Source organism: Nesoenas mayeri (genome assembly GCF_963082525.1).
Source record: "Nesoenas mayeri genome assembly, chromosome: 3".
Classification (NCBI taxonomy): domain Eukaryota; kingdom Metazoa; phylum Chordata; class Aves; order Columbiformes; family Columbidae; genus Nesoenas; species Nesoenas mayeri.
In genome coordinates, this window is record NC_137544.1 from 53321038 (window position 1) to 53346196 (window position 25159).

A 25159-nucleotide genomic window follows, 5' to 3' on the forward strand; every position below is an offset into this window, starting at 1 on the left:
TAAGAAGCACTAGCAAATTGCTAGCAACTAATTTTTTAACAGATATAAATGTCTTCCTGCACATAAAAGAAAATTGTGAAATTCCAAAGCAATGAAGTAAAGATTTTGCATAACTTAAGGAAAACAAACAAACAAACAAATAGACCTGCATCAAAGATAAGTGGATGACTTAAAAATTGGAATTTCCACCAAGAAGAAATCAATAGACATTTAAGCAGTCCTTGTTAATACTGTGTTATTATTCCACTCAGTTGATATTTCTTAGCCTCTTTCTGCCTTTTTCTAATATGCAAGACTACAACATGTAACTATTCATAATAACATAATTCTTCAATTTACCTGAACTCCGTAGAGCTACTGCACCTGTTGGTGTTGTTGCCATTTGTGTAACAATCACCCTATTACCAAACTCTTCATATTCATCTGCCTGTTAGTAACAAATACAAAACCACAGTGTTAGTTATTCAGAGGGCATGAAATTCTCTAATGATCTCTTAAATATTGATCTTTCCTACACTTGTTTACAGTATGTAGACTTGAACAGTTCATAGATATTATCCTCTACAGACTCACCAGGGTCAAATTCCAAACCAAACATCTTTATCAAGTACCTTATGAAAATGTAAGTGCAAAATATTATGGTTGAGACATGTAACATCAGCAAAAAAATAAAAATGATAGTATTTATTATTATTATTATTATTATTATTATTATTATTATTACTTTTGCACACACTCAGTAGGATGTCTGTAACATTATGGGGTTTTTTCCTAAAATGCATATTATCTGATTTTTGGTTACATTTCAAGTATTGTCTAGGATCTGGATTTCAACATCACCTACCAATGTGGTCTAGAAAAATATGCACTTAGAATTTTTTTTAAATTATTTTTCCTAGTGTTTCAAACTTTACAGTTAAAGGTCAGAAAAACTAAATATATGCCTGACACTCTGAAGATGAGCAACATCTGACAAACTTAAATCAGTGTGGCACCAACAACAAACACGGTGAGCTATATCTTGAATTATTTTTTTGCAAAAGTTTAGTGACAGAATGGTTTTTGAACTTATTTTCTTATTATTTTATTTCTATATTTTATTATAATCTTTGCAAGAAATAAAAGCTTCACAGAGTCTGTAATGCTTACCTGGAGTTTTTTTGATAAACTGCTGAACATAAAGTTCACACAGTCATTCAAGGCACCCGTACTATGAAGCAGAAATAGTCCTTTGGGTGTGGCAGAAAAATTTAGCAAGGCATCTAACAAAGTCTCTTCCCATAACAAACTGCAAGAGTAGTAAAATAATAATTAAAAAATATATGAAAAAAAGCACGGGGAAAAAAAGAGAAAAACAACACTTCATTCATTGAACTCTGTGTTTACTCTCTGTGTTTATGTGAGTTTAAGAAAGCTTTGGGAAAGTTCTAATATGTATTAGACTGTATTTTGTACAAACAATCAAACTCATCCTGACAAAACTAAGGTTAGGTAGGAACATGGGACAGGAAGATAATGTTATGGGGAATCCAAAAGATCTGCACCATTCTGAAATGTACTTATGACATGCTACCTGACTCTAGACAAGTCTTACAGTATTAATGTGGCAGCTACAAATTGGCAAAGCAGACAGTGAATTTCTCACTAATGTGAAAATACTATGAGAAACTAACAAAAACTCACATTTGAAGAGATAAGAGGCTCCTACTAGAATTTAGTACAGATTTATTAAAATTAGGTGCTGTATATATACAATAGAGCTTCATGTACTAACAGGAGTATACAGAAAATATTTTCTACAGACATGGCAGAAAGAACAGCAATTGCAAGAATCAAGTATGATGATACCCTCTGCCCCACAAAATATTCTACGCCCTAAAAAGTGAAGCAACTGCATCACCTTTCACTAGATACAAACCCTGCAGGTATCACTAGACTCTTGTGATTCTGCTTCTCTAAAAGTATTTGCTTACTGGATTCTCATCTCTAGTTCTCATTTTCCATTTTTGACTCCTATCATCAGCAAGCAGCATGCAGGTTTTCTGTAGCAGTCAACCATTACTCCAAACTTAATCACTTATCCTGCAGAATCCCTGCCATGTCACGTTCAGAAGCAAAAATTTCACCCAGAAATATACCAGCATGTCTTGTTCCATAGTTAAATTAAAAAATCTAGATGACAAAATCACAGCTTATGTCAATGGTAGTGATTAGTAACAGCTGCCTCAGTCAGAGCTCAGCATCCCTACATTTCTTTTTACCACTAGATTTGAACTGCTATAACCAGTTCACATGCCAGCAACACAGACTAGAGTAATAACTGTTGAGGTATCTTTGCAAATGATACACTAAATCTATGGTAAAGTATAAACAAGAATCTACTTAACTAACTAGATTCTGTGCTACCACCATCATCACCCTGAATTTTCAGGCTCTCAAATATTTGTATATTTCTCATCTGAATGCACACAAACTTCTATAAAGGGACATGAAGTTTTAGTATAAAAGGAAGGATGCCTTTCACTTAGTATGTATCAGGCTTTCAGCCAGAATGCTGGCAATCTCATTACATAATATTTTGAAGGTGCAGATACCATTCAGCAGAACCACTTTTTAATTTAATACCATATCAAAGCCATAAGATAAACTCTGACAGCTACTTTGTTTTATGCTTTCTAATTCACATTTTCTTCAAACCAATTTCTGTAGTCAGAAAGAATCAACTATAAGTCAATTTTACACAGATTAGACATGACTCTGTAAGGCAAGAAAGTCCTGAAAGGTCAAGAACAATTTGTAACTCTACCGAGACCTATGCTGGGATGATTCCACTCCCTCTACCTACCATTATGCTTCTGACAAAAAGACACAGGATTATAAAATGCCTCAACTGTGGTTAAAGTAGCAGCGTGTGCTAATACTTGCGCAGGTGCATAAATTAACCATCAACTTACGTGTTTTTTGACTCCAGGCTTATTGATGAAGCCGACTCCACGCCAGTTACAGGAGTGGGTACTCTTTCTGAAAGCAAACTTGTCTGTGAAATAATAAATAAATAAATACATAAATAAATCCTTAGTGTTTATTTACACAATTTTTAAACTCCTGATCTTGCTCATTCTCTTGTTATCGATTAAAAAACAAACAAACCAACCAATGAGCAGGTTGCATTCTATCGTTTGGCACAGAATCCTCTTTTATTCCAGAAAAGTTTATCTTTTATTTCTTCTTTGGGTATAAACCATTTTAAAGCTAGTACATTTAATAATATATTTATTAGAATGCTTATAATAAAAACCTATTTCTTTTTACTTTTTGACTAGAGACTCCTAAAGCAAAAATCAATATTAAAAACAAACAAAAAATCAGAAGGGAACTCCTTACTCCACTTCTGTCACAGGTAATGGACATAACAGCCTCTGGACTCAACAACTCAACACCAAATTTATTAAGTACTTCTGCCAATTTTTATTTTACTTATTTATAAATTATTTATATTATCTGTATTGGCATGAATATAATTAGAGCTACAAACACAGACAAATACATTTGCATATTTTTATATTTGATGGAGTTCCTAGTTTAAATGATATTTGAAAATAATTAATGTGAAAAACACTGCATATTAAAGATGAAAGATTTAAGTTGTTTTATGTTTCTTGGGATAAAAAGTAAATTGCACTATTCAAACTAAAGTGAACGGTCTTTAATTTACTCTCTTATAAATGTGATTTAATAAATTCATGAAAGATTCCTCTATTAAACTAGTTAGTTGTCTTGGCTCTGTTAAGTTTGCCTTTTATTATTATCTGTCCCATATATTCTGTCCCATAATTCCAGCAGAATCTGCCAATTAAAAAATGGTTTCTCCATCAGTCTTAAAAATCCAAGAGACATGTAAAATAGGAGGAAATAAATTACCAGTCTCACTACTGCTTGAATGGAGTCCAAAGTCCATCATTTTTGCTACATTATAAATGGTAAAATACTTTATAAACTGCAGATGTTTTAAAATTTAACAACGACAACAAATAATTTAAAAAGTAATCAACACGGCAGCATTGAAAATGTGAATTTCCTGTATTAACTTCTCAATTCCTAAAGTCCTGAATATGTAGATTGCTCTTCAGTCTCAATTGACCTCCAAAGTGATGTAAGGAAATGGCATTTTGTCAGTTAAATGTTTCATGATTTTTTTTAAGTTCAACATATTGCACCTACTTATCTTGTATGTGTCAAAACAATTTGTCTAAATGTTCTGTACCATAATAAAGGATTTTAACATGCAAAGAAGTCTATTTTTACAAGTGGAAATGCTGTGGTGCTTTAGAGCAAACAGCTGGAAATGCCCATGAAAAGCATGTAATACCCTGCCTGTGATAAACATTAAACAGAAAAAAAGGTTAATTCTAGGAGGACTGACAAGTTACACAATAAGAAAGCACAAAAAGACAGATTGTTGAGTTACATAAATTATATCAAGTTTCAAGCGAATTAAACTCCTTAACTCAATAAAATCCTCAAGTTCTCAAAGCAAGGAAGAACGCAAGTTTCAAAACCAACATTATTTGGATAAGAAACAGAGTTTACTGTGATATTATTATGATTGTAAGTAATAATATATTTTATTTTCAATCAAAATGTACACTTTCACAATAATATTCATATATGAATGCTGCGAGAAATACCCACAAGCTGGTGATTTAAGTCTCTCTTCTATTCATGTTCTATCTTTCTGATATTTTCTGCCTTAGTTTACATTGTGACTATTTTTTAAATTTCTAATCATCATATAAGAATATAGCATTTGACAGGAAGAATAGCTGTTCCATTCTCTTTCCCTTGCATTCATTTTCTCTTCCCATTCCTCATTTCCAAAAAAACTCTATTTTTTTCAGCCAATTTTTTCTTCCAGCTTGGTTGATCCTCCTCTAAGAAAATATTTTACAATCACTGGAGAAAGAAAAAGAGATGGTTCCATTTTTCAGTATAAAGTGAAATAACACAGCTAAATTTTAGTGTTCCACTAAGAGTTCTAATACCTATAGTTTATATATGCTTTCAATTTAGTTGGAAGCCAAAGCTGAAGCTTTATATGCTACCCTTACATAAATGCTACCCATGTTATTTTATTGATTCAAATATTTGTTTGTATTTTACTTTACTGTGAACTTTCTGAAAACTGCTCTTGCAGGACCTGCTGTCATTTTTCCATCTTAACTAAATTTTTGTAATGGATAAGAATTTTCACACTGCATATGGCTACTAGAACAATGAAAAGTTTAGCGAATACACCTTGTTCAGTAAATTTATAACAGAAGGCAGAATACACAAAACTGTTACACCCAAGCTCTTCCATGCAGAAAAAGCATTAGACTAGAGATCAAACTGAAGTTGAAGTACGGACTCTACACTTCATAAGATATCCAAGTACACAGCTAAGACAGCAACTCCTTCCTGGCACTTTTCGTTATGGTCTCTTGAGAATATTACAATGGCATCTAACTATTTAGATCAAATATTTGAAACCTTCTTTTTTCCCTCCATATTTCCCACTGAAACAAACTAGTTTAACCTAAAAATTACTAAGACCATATCTCAGGAGTTTTTATTTTCAAAATATCCCAAACCAAGTGTGAAGACAAGATCTGTGGTGGACACTAGCTGTCATGACATCAGGTGACCTCTAGCATCAAGGACAACAAACAATAGGTCTACTGATGCAACTTTAGAGCTCCTGGTTTAATCTTAAGGTATGAAAGACTCAAACTAAGCTGCTGCTAGGTTTGCATACAGAAGGAAAATTTGCAAAATAGAATTTCCGTTTTAGAACAGTTCCAAGCATTATCTCACTACTTAAATATAAGTAACATGAAGCAAATAACAACTATTACATAAGATGAACTTCTTCCAGTAAGATTTTTTTCACAGTCTTCCTAATCCAAAACAAGACTTACCTTTTTCCAGGCCTCTGCAATAGATTCATGCAAGCCATAAGGAATTAACATCTGCAGGCCTTCACAAGTGCTGTACATCTGACGACATACAAAAATGAAAGCTCCTTTAACAACTGGCAAAAGCTCGGATCCAGATAAACGAGAAATGTCGTCATGAAGAAGTTTCTTTGTAAACTGAACGATTATATGAACAGCTGTAGGGCTAGAAATAAAATAACACTTTTAAAATTCTGGTTTGTAGTCATCAATAAGCCTTGAAACAAATCCTCTGACTAAACTTACTTAATTTTTTCTAGGGGAAAAGAAAACTATGGAAAGAAACTATGACCCACTATAGAGGGCCCAACTAAATTATAACTTGTAACACCAGTCAGAAGAAAAAAAATGTACAGCAAGTGATGTTACTTTGGCTACAGTCTACATAAAGCAAAAATGCATCAGTGTCTTACATCCAGTCCACATGGCCGTGAACTGCAGAGACTATGTGTTTTAGGGGAGTCCACTTAGGAAGAGTAACAAGACAAACATTTTAGCTTCTTTTTAATCAGCGTTAAGGATATCACTACAAGGCAAAATTTGTCTTTGTTCTTCCTTTTTCCTATCTGAGATCTCCTTCTGAAGACTTGTAGGTTTGTGACAAAAAAAGAACAACTCTTTCTCCAACCCCCCTTAAAACACATGCAATTTCTGAGATTACTCCACTTAGAAGACACGCTTTCCAAACATTTTCATGACCTACAGCTTAGATATTTCTAAAGGCCACTCTCAATTTTACTGCCATGTTTCAGGTTTTAGCATCAGCCAACAATAAACTACCCACAGGATCACAGAGATCCTAAGTTAGGTACAGAGTTACAAATGACAGTTTCTGATACAAGATCTGTCTCTACTAGATGTATTCAAAAGTGAATGCCATATTAAATCTATTATTTCAATAAATTATGTTGATTTTGAATATTCTAAAAACAAACAAAAAACAGAGAAGAGAGGCCTTTGGCCTGAACAGAAGTACTATGAATATAATGAAGCTACATTCAGAGAAAGGAAAGCTCTGACATGAATAAGAAAAAGAAGTAAACTATGGAAATAAAAGTATTTCTTTAAATTGCCATTTCACCTAGTTATACACATAAATGTCTCTCTAACACATTCTCTGAAACACTTACTACTTTACTTGGTAATCAGATATTTTACACCAAACGTAAACAAAACATACCACATTACAGATTAATGAAAAAAAAAAGAAAATGAGTCTTGTAACACTAACGCAGTTCATTAAAGTACTCACTAATGACATTCATTAATGCACTCTTACCGATTTTCTTTAGCAGTTTTTTCATTTTCTCCATAAAGAAGAAGAGAAAGACCATCGTCTACAGCAGCAATCCTTGCCAAAATATCAGCTACATCAATTAAAGTGGTTTCAAGGCAATTTATATATGCCTATTTGGAAAGAAAAAAAAAAATAAATTCAATGCTTTTGTGAAAGCTGTTTATTCAAGCCTGGCTTACGTATGCAGAATGTGAAGGTCACCTTCCTGATGGTTGCTTAATGGCTTAAACAAAATACGTAAACAGCCTATATTCAAACACCATTACATAGAATTTTTCATTCACAAATGGCAATAATTCACTTCTAATGATTATGGCAGAAGTCCAATGACTGCACAGATATAGAAAACACACATTTTTCTCTTTCGCCACCATGAATGTGGAAAGGTTCTTGATACACTTTCTAGGGGTATAAGAAGAATACCTGAATCAAGGTGAGAAACGTGCTAATTCTCTCATTGCTGCACATGTGCTGGCAACTCTCTGACTAGAAATGAAATTCTGGTTCCCAAGATCTTCTGTATCCACCTCACGTCCAAGCTGCCTTTAGGACCAAACAGGCATTTGCTTTGGAATTGTGAGGCAAGTCTTCCCCACCGGAGCAAAACAGAAATCCTCTACCAATTTCTTACTCACTTCAGAGCACTGTACAGCCAAAAATGGGCTGTAATCAAGTGGAACTTGAACATTTAACACTGGGATTCAGGCTGTTCGGTATGGTACCATGACTAATGAATGTACTAATCAAATTAATGTTAAATTGGCTATTACTTATTAATATGTGAAGTCAATATTCCAATGGCAGACAAGGAGAATATGGGTGCTCCATGAAGAGCCTGTCAGGGTGGAGCAGTGGCATAATGCTCGGCAAGAGACAAGAAGCCAGGAGCTAATCATGATAACAAAGTAGGCAGACGAAATTGCTCACCATCAGATGGACAGGCAGTCCCACCACACCCAAGCAAGGTGAGCAGACAAGGTACAGTGGTAGTAACCAGGTCCACCCAACAGTCCAGCTCCCCTCCACAGTGATGAGGGAGGTCCAAAGTTAAGCCAGGAACTCAAGTGAGTTGAGGTCAGCTCCAGTCACAGTAACCAGGGTCAGATACAGCCCAATGATCACCATGCAGCTGGATTTATAGCGACAAAACAGGTCTGAGGTGAAGCAAACCAAGAAATCATGCCTGTGGGTCACAACTCAGATCAATGGGACAGTAGGCTTCAATGCTTCTACAATACAGTACAGGCAAGGAATGAGGACAAGAATCTCCTTTTAAAAATCACTCCTGAGTGGAAGATGGAGTGAGTACACACTGAGGCATATTAGCAGAGCCATCACTGGGTGATGTCTGCTGAGGCTTCCTAGCAGAGCTTTCTCAAAGAGCTCTCTTCAAGGCTGGACATCCACACCACTACTTGTGCTGTCCCAAGCCCAGGCTGCCAAGCCCAGGGGAGGGGATAAGGAGATGTGCCAAGGGTGTGACAGTCAACAGTAGCTATAATTCTGTAGGATTTATGTAGTGTCCTAAAGGTGCTCACCAAAAGTCTGTTACTGTTTATATGCCACAATAATATACAGTCATGAGATAGCCAGAGCATACCTTCTCATCCAGGGACTGAGAAACATTCCAGATTTCTAAGATTTCTGCATAATTATAATCACAAAGAAGGACAGTTTAAGTTTAAGTCCACTGCCTTAAGTCCTTAAGTTTAAGTCCACTGCCTAAATCTTTTCCACTCTTCTGTTATTCATCAAGGACAGCTGGACTCACAAGAGAAATTATTTTTAAAATGCTATGCAATCCAGCTTCTGCTTCTTCTCTTACATGTAACTCTACATTTTAAATAATGCACAGAGGAAAACTAAACTGCCTACTTTAAAACATAAGGAATTTACTATTAATGCTGGTGGTCAAAGTAACCCAAGAGAAAAATACAATTTTGGCTTGTTTTTGGTTTTTTTTTTTCAGTTAAAATGTTCAGTGACAGAGAGTTTAAAAAATCTCTTTGATCTTTTATTTTTACGTTACTGGGTATTATTGTTCAGAATTTTAAGAAAGGAACATACTGTGCTGTCACTGTGTTTTCAAGACTGTGTTTTCAAGAGTGTTATTTTGTTTTTCCTGTGCAAGACCAAAACAAAACTCAAAAACATGGTACGTTGTTTATTTAAAAAGTGAATACATTGTTCTTCACCAGCTATGCTTAAGCAGCAACTCAGAGGCAACAGAGCCCAAAAGGTCAATACTGCTGTCCACAAGCTGATCTGCCTGACAACTAGTGCTCATGGCCACTGAGTTTCCCCTTGCCTCTCTACTACAGATACACAATACTACTCTGCCTAAAAGGCAAGTAAGGCTTGCACTTATCTTATTTGTGTCTGCTCATTAAGCCCACTGTACAACCATATGCAGTTCCAGTGATACCCACCCCCATAACCTGAGCTGAAAAAAGATGCATACATGGCCAGAACCTTCCTTTTGAGACAGGCAGTGTCCAGTATTAGAGTCCAGTATTAGGGTTCCTGGGTGACTAAGAAGTGCCAGTGGTTTGATTGGGAAGAAAAAATAGTTCAAATTCTTGTAAAAGAGGAAAAGGGTCACTCTGACATGGTTTACCTTTTCTAGCTACTGTTTTGCCAGATGCAATGCAAAAGATTTGCACTTTTGTTAGAACAAATATGACATATTCCAGATTCACAACACATAACCAACCTACTACAGCTACCTTGGATTAAATATTCCTTAACATGACTGTTTTATTAAACAGACCAGTTACCAAATCACAGGAGGGCTTACAATTTGTGAAGAGTTTGGCTACCTAAGAGAGACAGCTGAGCAAGACAAAAACATAAACAAAACAAAACAAAAAAAAAAAGGGAAGAACTATCAAACATTGAGATAATTTACTTTTTAACTATTAATGTATAAGAAGGAAGAGAGACAGTTGTATATGCTTTAGAGCACCCTGTGACCAGAGAGATTGCCTGGGGGATTACACGGGCCTCCATCAGAGCAAATCAATGAAGCATTCCCTTAGTACTGTTTTTCAATTTGACTATTAGTGTTCAAAGCATATTCAGGCTCAAGTCATTTTTTTGTACTTGAAAAAAAATTGCACTAAATTTTTGCAATGTACAGTAAAAACAAGACAACCTAAAGTGTTAATCTTACAAAAGCATTCATAGATAGCCTTTAAATCAGTTACATTACTGTACTCAGTACAGACACCCACAGAAGAGCTAAATTATTGACATGATCAAGTTTTTGCAGGACTATGATGTTAAGCTTTACAGAAATACACACTTTAAAATATTTACTTGGGAAATGATTGTTTACACTTTTGAAATTGCATTGGAATATTTTCAGGAATTAATACAAAGAGTCTTTTCTGAAAAATAAACAAACTGCACTGAAAAAATAATCAGAAGGATATTGACAAAATTCAACTTTAAGAACCTAAATGAGGTATTTAAGTTAGGGACCCAGACTGCCTTTGTAAGTGCGAGTCTCGGGAAGTAAATTTAAAATTTCTCAGCCATTAATTTCTCTCAAGCTTTCTTTATGGAAGAAAGCTCGGTCTCCTCCATGGGTATTTCAGACTCATAGCCTCTCTGTCTTGAGACTTACAGTCACCTCGGTCAATTAAATCATCTCAGTCAAAACAAAGAGAATAGGACAGGCTTAAACCATAACTAGACTTTCAAGATACATAATGTTTCCCAAGATTTTGACAATTGTTATAGAAATGTTCAAACAAACAAACAAACAAAAACACCTCTTCCTTTTACCAGTTCAGAAAATAATACTTTTCCAGGAAGAATTAGATATTTTACTTATGCTAATTACTGGGAATACTTGAAATTGCCAGCTCAATTTAAAAAAAAATAAAATAAAAAGAAGTGAGTTGCCTTTTAAAAAGCAGGTAGAGCAAATAAGCATCCAAGAAGTATCCAAAAGACACACAAAAACATCAGAAGAAAAAAAAAAAATTAAGCTATATGATTTTCCCAAGGAAGCAGTCTCACTACAGCACAATTTTTACTACTATTCAAAAGATTTCAGGAAAACCAAGTTTGTCAGACCAATCATAATGACAGCCTACACTATTTAAGACATAACAGCTAATGTAGAAAATACTACAGAAGTTACCATGTGACTAAATAAATCTTCTCTATGGAAAATGCAGAAAAATGATAATATTCTATAGATTTTAAAACTATTTGGAAGATTATTACAAACCTCTGTGCCACTCAGTAAACTTTGAACAGGATGAAGTAGGGCATCTATCACTGCATCCGTATATAAACATTCAGCAGTACATCCTGTTTGATCACAAAAAACTTGCAGAATCTCCATTACAAGACTTGCTGGAGAATAATTGTCTGGTGAACACAAGAAGTATTTATTTACATTTTAACTTACATAAACATATCCATATGATTTATGTAGATACGTCTGAATTATAATGCTGTTAATTATTGATTTAACACAGTTAGAGGGAAGAAGGAAAATTAAGGGAGCAATGAAAGAGAAAAATCTGCACAAATAACAGACCCAAATTAAAAATTGCAAAAGAAGTTACCACATGCCTCATTATAATTATATATATTAGTATATATTAAAACCAAACATTTACCTGCATGTGCTGCCACAGGTGCCTTTGGGTAACTTGGAGAGCAATAAATAAGCTGAGTAAATAATACCAACAGATCGGTTATGGATATACTATCTATTAAAAAAAGAAAAAAAAAGTACTCTGCAAATGAAAGTGTAACTTTAATTTTAACAATAAATAAAAAGGATTTTGCAAATACATGTAAACAATGTTTTGCTTTATTGAGGAAATCAACATATGTACAACTAATAAAGCAAATGACATGCACGTCCCTCGGATGCTATCAAGGTCTTTTGTGATCAACTTATAAGGCTTGATCTTGCTCCCAATTTAGCCAATTTCAATTTTACCCTGTCTGCCACTGAAATAGATGGCAGCCAAAGTTTAAAAATGCTGAATATACACAACTGTAGGAAAAAACATTACCTTGCCATTAGATTTAATGAAACAACTAGAAAAGAGACAAGCTGTCAGACAACTCTTCCTCAGGTTGCAAACAAAAGCAATAAATGTAGCTAAATGCAGGTCAGGAACTATTGCTCCAAGCTTAATAATATTATTATGTTAATAAATCAGACAATTTCTGAGGAAAGGGTTGCTATCTATGAAGCTGAAAAGGATAGCATTAAGGAGATAGATGGTGAGATTGTTGCTTTTGTAGGGGAGAGAAAAAAGCAATCATCACCAATGGATCACTGTTTGAATCATGTTATATGGATAATCCATAAATGACAAAGTACTTGATTAGTAGATGTTTCTTCTTCACAATTGTTCTACATTGGCTCTATTAAATCCCGATTCTCAAACCAGAAGTATAAAACACCTTCAAATGACAAGTCTCAGAATTTGTATCCAGTGATGTTTTGAATTCCATATTGAATTCATAGAGATACTGATGTAATGGAACACTACAGTTGTTGTCACACACTGGCATTTGCCAACCCTGCACAATGTACAACCAGATGCAGATTTCTCTAGATGTTTAAGGGCTTTTCTATCTCCTACCTTCTGTCTTTATTAGCACCTCTGTTCCACAGGTACTGACCTTTTCCTCTACCATTGTTTCACCTTTATTATATTAAAAGGTTAAGCTCAAAGTCATTGTTCTCAACTTGCAATTAGCTTGAAATACAGATTTTGTTTCACACCTGAAAAATAGTTTATCTTCCAACCAATTCTACCAATTGGTTTGACATGAGATATTACTCATACCCAGAAAGACTGAACCACTTATGCACTGATTCAACTCTCCTTCAACATGAAATTAACATATTAAATGTGAAGACAAAACTAATCTATTCAACCATATCCATCAAAGACTAAAAAACTGTGTTGATGCTCAAAATTACCTATACCATCCTTTAAGAAAGGTTTCCAGGCACAGAATTGCTAAGCAGTTAAGGCTATTGAAGTGGAAACGTATCAAGTATGGATAAAGTTTTGCCCAACAGTTTCCATTTTCCTCAGCCCTTACCTTTTTTATTTTTCAGCTGCACTGGGAAGAGATTTCGGCCTTGCTTATAGATCAACAATCTTCCCAAGAAGCACAGTGAATGAACAAAATAGATATACTGCAACCCTGATCCAGTGTAAGAAAAGTTCTGTTTATCACCTTTAACAAAAAAAAAAAAAAAAGTTTTGAATTTGACTCAGTTTACTTCATAGTATGTAGCTACTAGCTGGAACGTTATGGCTCATTTTGTATATAAAGACAGACAGCTTATGTAACTAGACATTGCTATTATTGTTCTCTCAAACAGTACACATTCAATATTTGGGGAAAAAAAAGAACAGATAGAATGTCTTCCTCTTGAGCCAGCATGCTCAAAGACCTCGAGCAGGGGTGTCAAGCTCATTTCCACTGGTGCCACATTAGCCTTGCGGTTGCCTTCAAAAGTCCAAATGTAATATTAGGAGTGTATGAATGTAACTACATACAGTTCTAAAATTACATTCAGCCCTTTGAAGGAAAGCGAGAGGCTGATGTGGCCCTGGTGAAAATGAGTTTGACACTGCTGACCTAGAGAATGTGGATGTACATGCATATAATGCAAGACACTGCAAAGATACTCACTACAGTGCTGCTGGAAGAAGTCATTGACTCTGGATTTTTTATTTACTACTGCCTTGCAAAATTCAAAATAATCAAGACATTGCTGGACAGCTGCATTAATCTGTGGAAAAAAAGCACAAAATAATAAAATACCTGGTATTTTGCAATAAATTCATTCTCTCTTGTGTACAAGTACTTTCCTTTAACATAAGCTCTCTTGTGTACAAATACTTTCCTTTAACATAAGAACTTAAAGATCCACTTCACGGCAGTTACCTCATGTTTCAGTGCTTTGGATGTGTTAACCAACAGGAAGCAAAATTTTATAGGGCTATTAAAATACATTACTATTATTAAATTACTACACTATCAGCTCCATAAGCATTAAGACAATCTACAAAGAAGAGTACAGAAAACATGCAAGTATTTTGAGAAGTTAATAGCAATCTGTGATTACCATATTGTCATTACTATGGCAGATCTTCATTTTCCACACAGGGAAAACTTTGTTTTGAATACACCACTTACTAAACTGTAAGTTTGGCTGTTGGGTGCTGTCAATGCTTTTACAGTGCTATGTACCATTATCATAGCTGTACCCTTGCCTCCCATCTTAAGGTTTTATCAGTGACATATAGTTTACATCGTATTTCATTTGTATTACAAGATTTTACAAAACATAGCCGAAGTCACATCTATATGAATGGATTCCACACTTATATTGGTCTTAGTGAAAGCAATGAAACTTCCATCCTAGTGAAGAGATCTGCCCATACAGAATATGTGATATTAACACCTACATAGAGATGTTTTCCCAATTTATCTTGCTGACACTTTGAATCCTTAATGCCTCACATCACAACTTAAAGAACACATCAAAAATTCAAATTCAGCATGGAGTCCTTATGATATTTTTTCAAGCACCATTTGTTATTTTTATACATTGTCAGAAATAATTCTAAATATGAATGTAACGCAAGGGTTTAATAAATAATAATCTTTATTGAACACCTGCAATAAAACATACAAATTTCCCTTAACACAGAGCTGGTCACATACCCTGTTTTTCATTTAACAATGAAAAGAGAAATTCAAATTTCAGCAAAGTAAAAAAAAAAAAAAATCCAAAAGGTTAATCTAGCTAAATAACATGGAACACCTCTGACAAAATGGCAAATAAAAGGGAAAAAAAAAGTTTAAACCACTGTGTGCAAAGCAGTAAATCTGTCTTGGGAAATACTTACCAAAGACTTATACTTCTTTTCCAAAAGCCTAAGTACCACTGCTCTGCTGTAATACGCATGCTAAAATGACAAAGAAGACCTAATGTCAACTTTAAACATATGTTTTATTTTTTAATTAAAAAGTAGAAATTATCTCCAATTCTGTTCTGTTAGGGATCCTGCGCACAGTACATATTCCATGTACTGAACTCCAGCTTGTGTAAGCCAGTATTATACTCAACTGAGCCTTTTGTTTTCAGTACATTTAAGATGACAAAAAAAATGGTAATTACAAAAACGTAGCAGAACATGCAGTAAAACAGAAAAACAATAACTACACTGAATTGTTAGACTGTGTGTTTTGACATTGCTATGTAAATCCTAAATTATAAGTTTATACATTGTAGGCTGCAAAAAGCACTATGTCCACTAGAGGTTAGCAAGTTGTATGCAGTGTATCATATATATAACTGTGCTTTCATGCTCATCACTTCTTCCAGAAAAATATTTGCATCTTTTTATGGCTATCAGCTGATTACGGCAAAGGAACTGAAGCAACGAAGCACAGTAACTTCTCAGTAATTTTATGAAAACTTGTAACTGAATAGACATAGAGGGAGAAAGTAGTGTTAAAGGGCAAAGGACATAAATGCCAAAAAACAAAAGCAACCAAACAAACAAACAAAACGGACTTCCCTAATTACAGTGCTCATTATAGGTTGTTACGAGAACACAATAGGTCTGTGATAATAACAGTCATAAATCAGACTTTTCAAAATACATGTCAGACATGAACAAGTTAGGGCTTGTTGGGTTGGAGTTTTTTTGCTTACCGTCCACTTTTTAAACCATACTGCTTTGATATCTAGCAAAGCCAAGAAGTAGACTGGACTCAAAAAATCTGGATTAGCCTCGTGTTTTACTGACAAAAGTGACAAGGTACTCTCCACTACTTCTTCCATGTACCTTATGACACAAATAGGAAAAAAAGAACAGAAAAAAAAAAAATCACTTAAATCTTTCCAATAGTAATATTAAGGAACAAATTTCTTGTAAAACCTTGTTCAGATAGGTCATAAATAACAACATTATGTTGAACTTGACCTCGTAAGGATATTAATCCTTAGTATTATCATGAAGTAAAATAATGCTAACATTCATGCATATTCTCCTAAATTATTACATATTTTCTAAGTGCTAAATATTACACTTGTTACTTCGTAAATCTTTCATTTTTTTCTATTAAAAAGCACTTAGAACACTTCAAAAGCTAAGCAAGAAGCTTAATATGACCCATGACTACTGCTATTCCACTTTTCCCACCCTTTATTTTTATTTCCCTGTTATCACTGACCAGTCATCCGTGTATCCTGTAAGCAACTCTTTGCTAAAATTACACACATCTAATTATATGTCAAAAATTATTACATTAATAAACAGTGACAGCTTTTCAAAGGTGGCATACTTTTCTGGATGACGAATCCAGGAAGACGGAGCTTCCTTTTGGTACTCATTCAAAAGGCGGACCTGAAAATATAATTATTAAAATTAAAAAAAAAAAAAAAACAAACCTTGATGTTTCGGTAATCATAAAAAAGGTACAGTAAGTTCACCTATACCTTTTTAAGTAAACGATTTACATCTGTGTTAGATACATCCAGACCAGCTGAAACACGAAGAGAATATTCTCCAGAAAGAAAGTACAACTCCAAGTGTCTTGCTAAAAAAGGAGAAAAAAAAAAAACAACACCTCATCTCCATGACAATAGTGACTAAACAGAGTGTATTATACAGATTAATTATACAAGTTAACTGATTTTCAGGAAATATATGACTTATGAAGTCTTAAATGTAATTAAATGCACATACCTAAACTTGTATAGACATCTCTTGTCATATTAAATGGAGAAGAAGAAAAGGTTTTTGCATAGAACCTAAGAACTTTCTCCTACAGGAGAAAAAGGAAGCAATGTATTAAATAGTTATGTAACTGTGTATTATTATTGCACAATAATCAACATGTAGTGGCATTATTCTTAACATTATATACTGCTCGGATATCTCTACAGATGCTATGCATATTTTATAAAAATATACAGTTTGGGACCACAGAACCTACAGTCCAAAGGAAATTTTACTTTAATACTTTAACTGACAGCTCCAATGCAAACCCTCACTGAGATACAATGAAGTAGATCAGGAAATATTACTGTACTTTTCCACTAACATTAATGTTTTCATTTTATTAAACATACCAGTGACTTGTGACTACCATTGTTTTAAAAGAAACTGTGGACCTTCTAAGCTGAAAGACAAATATGTGACAGCAGCTGAGGCAACTTTCATATATATTTGGTAATCATTTTAAAACTCAAAGAAAAAAGATTCATCAGTGCTTGTGTAATATTACTATGTATCATTTTCTCATCATTGTGGAGCACATACCTGACTAAAATAGGAAATATTAATAGGACATGTTTTACAGAAAAGTTTTATCAATTTTTTTTACATGTTTGCTAGAAGACGTTCAAACCTCCTTGCTCCCATTAAAAGATACGTCAATGAGTACTCCAGTCTCTAAAAACCCTATTGCAATCCTGTTGTAATCCTTTCAATCAAGACCTAATGGAATCATGTAGTTCTTTTACTTCAAAAAGAGTTTATGTGATACATACACCAATAAGAAAATATCTTGGGATGCTGCTAGACTACTCATAATACATGTAACTTTTTACTCCTCTTCAGTACTCTTTATTATGGCTACACAGCTGATAACTAAATACAGAACATGAACTTACACCGAGTGTTGCATCAGGATCTGCCAGAGACGTTGTTAGATGCTTACGCAGAGTTGGCCAACCCTCAGAGTTCAGTATATCAGAGGGAGGAACAAAGCACAGTGTCTGCAATGCTTCCTGGCGAACCTGAAGTGGTCAAAAGGATAAACACCACAAGTCCTTTCACAGTAACCTCTCAAATACATAATTTACAATATAATTTGGAGGAAGAAAGAAAGAGGATCTGGCTGTAGAACAGATCATTCCAAAATACTTATCTCTTGTGATGTTTTTATGGTAATTTATACAAAACACTACATCACTGAGGAAAAAAAAAGTACGTATTTGAAGGAGCAACAAAACCATCTTATATGGGTTTTCAACACTGGATGCAAGGATTATGTTCTAGTTTCTGATTGTAATAAAATATTTTGTTATCAAGAAATACAGGAAAGTATCACCAAACAACATAAATGTGCCTGGCAGCTCTCTAAAATGTCACTAAACTGAAAACAGATTTAGTAGACATTATGCTTTAGTGCTGAAGTTTCATAATGTCAAATAAGCTTTTTTTTTTGTTCTATTCATAAACAACTATAATCTCTAGTAATTTATTTCCTACTACTGAAACCAACCGTAGGAAATTTTAACAATATTTAACAGCATCAGACTTTTCAACTTGTTTTCTAATAAAACTCAATCAATGTTTATACCAGTTCCCACCTATGATGCTTTTTTCAACTGCCAGACAGTTCAAAACAAATCTTACTAGAACAGCACTATCAAAATTATGTTTCTCCAAGCTTCAAAAACATCAGCAGCTGGTGCTGATTGATGGTTAGAGACCCAGATTAGTACTGCCACTGGCAGGAAGGCAAACCTAACTGGGACTTTATAGATTCCATCTGGCAGCAGCCTGTTGGCAAATCAGAAGGCATCTCTCTCTTCTCTTAGGGGTGACACAAAAGACAACACAGAAGTTACCAGTAAGGGAAAAGGGGCACATATACAGGAAAATAAGCTTCAATAACTTTATTTCTCACAGAACAACTTTTGCCAAGCTAAAAGTACCCATCTATAGACATGAACACCTAACAAAAACAAAAAACAAAAAAAAACACACACCAAAAAACCAACCAACCAAATAAAACCAAAACCAAACAAAAAAAACACAAAAACAAGATACATGAACCAACAAAGATTTCACTTAGGTACATAAGAACTCTTATGCACATACAGTCTGTTTTCCAATATGCTAATTTGTATTAACATTTTACTTCTTTGAAACTTACTTCCTTAGGCTGAATAGGGTCAAGCCTTTCCACAAGCAGCTGCAACTGTTCTTGACTCATGAATGTATAACTCTGTAATACGCATTACAAAATGATCATTAGTACATTTTATTAAACTGCACAGCAAAAGATAAAATCATCAGTCTTTCTGATATCTAATTTACTTTTAATAATTAGGAAATCAACATTTATACTAATTTAACATTAAAGTCAATATTCTAAATGTTTTCTGCTATTTATCCAAAGTTAAATTTACAGCAACAAAATTACTGTTACATATTTTGCTTTGCTTTACTTAAAAGTTTCCTGTATCTTCATAAAATCCCTTATAATCATTCATTCAGTAATACAGCATAGTGCAGTAGTCTGGTAATGAACTGCACATTACTTGGCTCCTAAAGTAAAATCACAAAAAGTTAGATGATGTATTGCTTTTACCATTATTTTATCTTTAACAATGCAGTACTTGCACAGGTACTTTAGAGCACATGGGCATATCAATCTCATCTAGCATACGCTGTCCAAAGGTTAGATATCTAATACACTTACTACTTCAGAGTGAAAGGAAGGTGATTAAGTCATTTTGGGATCTACAGAAGAAGAAAGGAAGTATTAATCTTTTTCTAGGGCTGTTCTCAATCTCCACTGACAGAAACTTAACAATTTTGCAGTACGATGCTTATTTTGCAACAGAAAGAAAACACATCATACTTGGTTAAGTGAGGAATCACTGTCAGAACAGTTGTCTGTGTAACAGCCACTCTGACGTCCATTCCTTGTTTTACTATCCAGCTCCTTAGTACGCATTCGATCTTCTTCAAACTTGTTAATCAAAGATTCTACTACAACCATCATGACATTCTTCAAGGCATGCATCATTTCTCTGTATCTTCAAAGTAAAGATAATTTTAATATTTAAGAGCACAAAAAGAAAAATATTCACTAAAACGTGGATAATGGTACTTAGACTTGAACTCACTAAATTTACAGAACTGAGTAAAAAACAAATGCAAATCCAAAATGAACATTAAAACATGTATATGCCTTAAATGTTTCAGAGAACTATATTTTAAAATCATAATAAAATTCCTTTTTGCCCTTCTAAAACCAATGAATGAAATACCACTAACATAATCCTGTTCTGAGAGGTTCTTAATAAAGAACAATGTGAATCCACAAACAGGGAGAACCTATGCCTGAGAAAACAGGCCAGTTCTCATCCTTGTTACTGTTTACATTTCTTTAAGTTCAACATCCAATTTTTCTTCTGCCCTAAGCCTTGAGCAGAACCAATAGAAGAGAACACAACATCCTGATTCAAGATCTTGAGTACAGGTCATGTACACTAAATCATTCTCTTTCAGCAAAACCAGAGTTTTTCTAATTTACATAAACTGAATAATAATATCTACAAGGAAGCAATTCAAAACAAAGGCTGATTCAGAAACACATCCTATTGTAAAATGTTCATATCAGGTGCTCAATTTAATTACATTGTTTTTACATTGTAGTGGTTCAGCCTCAGTAAAGCCCTCATTATGACTCCCTATGACAATTAAAAATAGAGAGGCAAGGATCTGATTCATTATAATGACAGAAGTATACTGTCTGTTTCAATTAAAAAAACCAACATTTCTAGAACTGCTTTAAGCACTATGATATAGTTAGAATTTGAACAGGAATTCCAACAATGTGATGTATAAACTAAACTTTTGAAGTTTTATGTATTTTATGGAAATAACAGCTGTATATACTTAAATCCATTTTATAAGTACTACTTAAATCCATTTTATAAGTACTACTTAAATCCATTTTATAAGTACTACTGAACACTGCTATAAAGAATCACAGCAATTATGTGTCTGTGTAAATTTGAAATCCAAAGCATGAAAATTTACTGAGAGCTATCACCCCCTGTATTCCAAGTAAAAGTCATTTTAATGTTCATTGCAAGGTGAATAAAGTCAGAAAAGAAGAGAAGACCAAAACCAAAGGATTTAACTGGTAAACACAGAGGTTTTTTTACTTAAGGCTTCTTAACTAAATACGGTCTTCAAAAGCCAATTAATCTGGACCACAGATTCAACAATATGCTCACACGTGGTTTTAAACACCTACTGATTTCTAGCTGACAGTCTGAGTCAAAAAATCTTGGATAATTATACAGTTGGTCCACATACTTACTCTACACTATATGAGCAACACTGTAGAAGTATCTTTGCATGTACACTAAGATACGAAGTAACATAGCTCAAGCTTTAGTTTTTAAACTCCTCAGTAAAAGTAGATCTGATTTAACATACTGCTCTTCCTACTCTCACAGGACACCTGGCTAGATCCCAAAGAAGAAAGCTTAAAAAACATACACATGTATTCTAATTTATTTATTTATACACACACACACACACACATATATATATTTATTTATTATTAGAAAAAAACACTGTCATATAGACTCTCCATTTATATCTAAGGAAATTATAAAACTTTAATACGTAATGAAACCAATTTTTCCTTTAGGCAAACTTATGTATCACAAATTTAATTTGCAGCTAGCGAAATAGTATGAAGTAGTGATTCTTCTCTCAAATTTTGCCCCTGCCCAACTCCAGTCCTAGATGAATCAAAAACTTCATACATTTGCTATCGATCTTTTTATGCAATAGTTCATAGGCTTAATTCCAGAGTGAGACAAAGCATGACGAACTGCAATGTAGGGTGGGAATATCTCAATTGCTTAGCATCCATTTTTGAAAGCAAATAATCATTTTTGTCACCCATTGTTTCAGAATGTATTTTTTCAGAATAAGTTCTGGAAAGGAGAAAGGGAGACAAAGACCAAGAAGAAAACATGTATATACTCACTCTTTTGACTCACGGGTCTTCTTAGTAACATGTTGGACAAGTGTGTCATAGCCAGATACTTCCCCCTGATTTTGAGCAGAAGTACATTTTTCTGTTTCTTCTTCAATCACAGATCCCACAGTATTATTTATATATTGTCTAAGGTATTTCACGAACTCATAGCTGCAACAAATATACAAAATTAAAATGTAACAGATTTCCTTGAGCTCATGGTCAAATGTCTTCAACATTGTATCAACATCAGCTACCTTCTCTCCCAGAAGACCTATTACTTTAAGGTAAGGTTTTATGACTTCTAGAGAAATATTTTACTGGTGTAAATAAACAAAGTAAAGTTCTGGTTTCTTCAATATTAATCTCAAATTAAAAATTAAAAAAAAAAATTACTTGGAGCATCCTGAACATAGCTTTGTGTTACAGTATATCCATCTGGTGTTATTATTTATGCAGTATAGACACAAAATGAGAAGAAACACAGGAAAAACAATTTAAAAATTCTAGCATAGAAGCATGTCTAAGGTTTATGAAAGTCTGTGTGTCATGAAAGTATGCTGAAGATCTCACTCAATGTGACTGTCTATAATTACAGGGACATAACATAAGGAAATGGGCACTTCGTGCTCTTGTTATTAGATACAGAAACTTGTTTAAACACGAAAATAATCAGAGGGGCATTTCAAAGGAAAGACTCACTGCATCCCCAGGTTCTGTATCGCTACAGAAATTACTGAAAAAAAGTAGTGCTCAGAATACATAAACGTTTTTTTGTTAGTCTTCCAATTTGTATAAAAGGTGAGGCAAACAGTAACACACAAAAAAGCAATCATACATAAACAAAAGATGCATCGTTATACTTTCATTATATCAAGTGCAGATGTGCAACTACTTTGTGTTAATTCAGATAAACAAAGAGTGAGAAAAAATAAAATTAAAAAGTCTGTCACCATAGGTACAGAGTCTAAAGCTATAAAATGCAAATATAAATAAAAGCAACTGTTAAGACAGCAGCTTTTGCCTTTCTTGGATATTAAAAAAAAAATAAAATAAAAATCAGACTACGTTCAAGATATATAAAAATAAATCAGAATAGAAAATTGTGTCTTGTATCATGCTACATACTTCCTCACTGGATTGCCTACCTCAAGTTCCATCGGGTATAACAGTCTCTTTTTATTTTTTTTATTTCCCACTTATTTCCATTCCTATATCACATTTGTTCTCAATGAAAATAACAGAAATACATCTCAAGAAAGATGGAAACGTGTATTTGCATTTTCATTTGTCTTCAAGGCTGGCTTTTTACTTCTGCCATAAAGAAATTTCACACGACTCTCCACTGAATGAAAGCTTTCATAAAACCTTCTCCCATTTGTCCTGTAACAGTAACATTCCAGTGTATACATTTTTGCAGTGACTGCTTCTCTCTGACAGACACAGCAATCACATCACTATCCATGTCACTAAGGTAATGTCTGCTTGATGTCCTAGCCTTGATCTTCTGCATCATTCTTCCATCTTAGAAATGTTTTGTAACAAATAAGTGTTTCAGCAATGACAGAATTACTTCTTGCCATGCAGAATCAAGTCAGACTGATCTGGTTGAGCTTACAAAGGAAGCGATAGAAAAAAATAAACAAACAAACAAACAAACAGATAAAGTGTTAAAAAACTCTAGGATTTTAAGGAAAAAACACAGCAGAAAACATGCTACTTATACAGTTAAAAAATCTGATTTCTACAACTGCAAATAAATTTTGAACTTGATTCAATTTTCCTTTATATTAGCTTTCCAAGGATGCTGTGTTTCTGTCTTTTCTACATCAAAGTTGAAACAAAAGATAATGTAAGGCCTCAAAGTCTGATAAAATTACTGAGGCAAAATAACCATGAGGCAGGAAAAATGCTGATCAGAACTAGCATATTGTGCAATCCAAAAGGACACACTACCAATAAAGGAGCTTGCAGTCTGGATGGATGGGGTAAGGGTCAAGGAGAAAGTTTCTTAATGGTCTCACTAATAAACCAGCAAATGACCTCTCTGATCCGCCATGAAAACCAACCTATACTGCCATGGGTCATGAACAAGACTAGAATACCACTAGAAAAATTCCAGCGCAAGAGAGCAAAGCTCACATTCTGCATTTAAAGCATCACTTAATTTTCCATTAAATGTAAAGTTTAAATTATTCTCATGAAAATAAAGTATCTTTAGGATCACTATTTTTTTAATATAGCAGAAAGACTAATGGATGCCACATTTCACTCTTCTAAAAGGCAAAATCATGTATGCATTGTGTCCACTAGTTGTAGCCATTACTCCTCACCCTGGGTATTCTCCTAATAAGTACCCAGAAGAAATATTGCCAAAAGTAATTTCATAGGTTTTTGGTTGTTTGGATTCTTTTACTGTCCACATCTTCCTTTAAATAAAAACGATTTTGATATGTTTATAACCAACTGTTTTGCTCTCATGCTTGTCACCTGCTGTTCAAAATTCTCAAGACTGCCAATAAAAGTGTTATCTGATACAATCTGTAGTACAAATTTAAATTGAGCTAAAAATTAAAGCATTTAGTATCTTCAAAAGATACAAAAGAATGATAGTTTTAAGATTACAGAACTAGTGTTTGTCTAAAATGTCACTATTTCACTTACTTATTTTTACCTAACTTCTACCTCTGACAAAGCAATGCCAAAAGCTAGACAAATTTAAGAGAACATAGATAGTGTCACTTCTGAAAAAAAATGGCAGGAAAACAGCTTTTTCAAAAGAAGTCAGGACACAGAACTCTGGTCTTTACTAAAATGTCTTCAAGATAATTTTCATCTTGATATTCTCTTGATTTATCATAAATGCATACTAAAAATCTCCCATGTAACAAAAAAATAAACAAGTTGGAATACCACGGAAAGGAAAAAGAGTGTGGGCTCCAGAAATCTAGATCACATGCAAGTGAGGTCACACTGTCAAGTCTGATTTAAGTAAAGTGAGATGGGGACACATTTCTGCTTTATTTAAAACATAAATTCAAAGAACTACTAT

At 33.9% G+C, this 25159-nt stretch overlaps 1 protein-coding gene across 1 annotated transcript in view; it reads right to left on the reverse strand.

The window, feature by feature from the left end:
• TBC1D32 (TBC1 domain family member 32) overlaps positions 1–25159 on the reverse strand; it is a gene marked incomplete at its 3' end in the record, with an annotated part of 77217 nt that overhangs the window by 49980 nt on the left and 2078 nt on the right. Inside the window, exons 3-20 of the mRNA XM_080340947.1 lie at positions 22117–22278; positions 19963–20140; positions 19252–19323; positions 17981–18106; positions 17052–17130; positions 16802–16902; positions 16648–16709; positions 16016–16148; positions 15204–15263; positions 13981–14080; positions 13381–13518; positions 11928–12020; positions 11531–11673; positions 7273–7400; positions 5958–6159; positions 2955–3037; positions 1150–1288; positions 340–427 (exon numbers count right to left, since the gene is read on the reverse strand). Coding sequence (XP_080197073.1) covers positions 340–427; positions 1150–1288; positions 2955–3037; positions 5958–6159; positions 7273–7400; positions 11531–11673; positions 11928–12020; positions 13381–13518; positions 13981–14080; positions 15204–15263; positions 16016–16148; positions 16648–16709; positions 16802–16902; positions 17052–17130; positions 17981–18106; positions 19252–19323; positions 19963–20140; positions 22117–22278 — 2087 coding nt within the window. The remainder of the gene's footprint in view (positions 1–339; positions 428–1149; positions 1289–2954; positions 3038–5957; positions 6160–7272; positions 7401–11530; positions 11674–11927; positions 12021–13380; positions 13519–13980; positions 14081–15203; positions 15264–16015; positions 16149–16647; positions 16710–16801; positions 16903–17051; positions 17131–17980; positions 18107–19251; positions 19324–19962; positions 20141–22116; positions 22279–25159) is intronic.